Here is a 916-nt window from a genome sequence, read left to right on the forward strand (position 1 = left end):
CCAGGGGCCAGCATCAGTGGGCCCCCGAGGTCTGGGCAGGGGCGGGCTCGGCCGGGCTCCCTGTCTCCCCAGCCTGCAGCTGGCGGATGTGCTGATCCAGGAGAGCCGTGAGGTGCGCGGAGCCGCGCTGGAGCAGGGAGGACGCCTGGGAGGGCAGGAGGGTGATGGCACCCACCGTCTGCCCCTGGGCGGCCTCCAGTGAGGGCAGCTTGGCGAAGTTCTCCACTCCCTGCCTGCTCAGGATGGCGTTGTCGATGCAGGCGCCTGGAAGAGGAGCAGAGCTGAGGATGGGAGACAGGGTGCCAGAGCCCAAGCCCTTTTGTCTTCCCCAGGCACATGAAGAAAGCCTCGCTCCTGCAGGCAGCACTCCCACCCCTCACCATCCACCCCCTCATTTTAACAGGCACGACAGCGATCCCGCAGTGGCAGCTCCGTTAGAATGGACCCTGCTAGGTGGGAGCACCTCTCCCCAGTGACAGACAAGAGCCCCAAGCCCAGCCCCAGCAACTGGGAGATGCAGGGAAGGCTCTCTCACCCAGGAGGTTGACCTGCGGCACTCCCTTCAGCACCCGCAGCATCTCCTTCACCTTCGCTTCCCGGCTCACCAGCAGGATATTGCGCGCCACAAAGAGAGGGAGGAGATTCTTGTACTTGGACTGGGACAGCACGGGTCTGGCAATCTGGGGGAGACAGCTCTCAAAATGCAGCTTTTCACCCCGGCAGGCACCACACGGTGGTCCCAGTTCTCATCCGTCTTCCCCCCACCCCAACCACAGCGGGATCTGCCCCAGCAGCTCTGCCCCTACCTCGTTCAGGACAAACTTGACCTCAATGTTGTGCTTTCGGAGGTAGTGCCTCATCATCACCACGTCCTCGGCAGGCATGGAGTTGTACTGACAGACGGCAATCATCCGAT

The 916-nt window shown here is 63.0% G+C and overlaps 1 protein-coding gene across 4 annotated transcripts in view; it reads right to left on the minus strand.

Moving 5' to 3' along the window:
• Positions 1 to 9: 9 nt before the first annotated feature.
• Positions 10 to 916, minus strand: part of MRPL10 (mitochondrial ribosomal protein L10) — a 3,004-nt gene continuing 2,097 nt past the window's right edge. For 2 of the 4 annotated variants that reach the window (XM_035900163.1, XM_035900165.1), the window contains 3 exons: positions 807 to 916; positions 536 to 680; positions 10 to 264 (listed from right to left, as the gene is read on the minus strand). In XM_035900163.1, the coding sequence (XP_035756056.1) occupies positions 14 to 264; positions 536 to 680; positions 807 to 911 (501 nt within the window). In that variant the 5' untranslated portion in view covers positions 912 to 916 and the 3' untranslated portion in view covers positions 10 to 13. The remainder of the gene's footprint in view (positions 265 to 535; positions 681 to 806) is intronic. The other 2 variants (XM_035900164.1, XM_035900166.1) reach the window with 2 other exon arrangements.

The sequence above is a fragment of the Egretta garzetta genome, unplaced genomic scaffold (genome assembly GCF_000687185.1).
Source record: "Egretta garzetta isolate BGI_Z169 unplaced genomic scaffold, ASM68718v1 scaffold1978, whole genome shotgun sequence".
Lineage (NCBI taxonomy): Eukaryota > Metazoa > Chordata > Aves > Pelecaniformes > Ardeidae > Egretta > Egretta garzetta.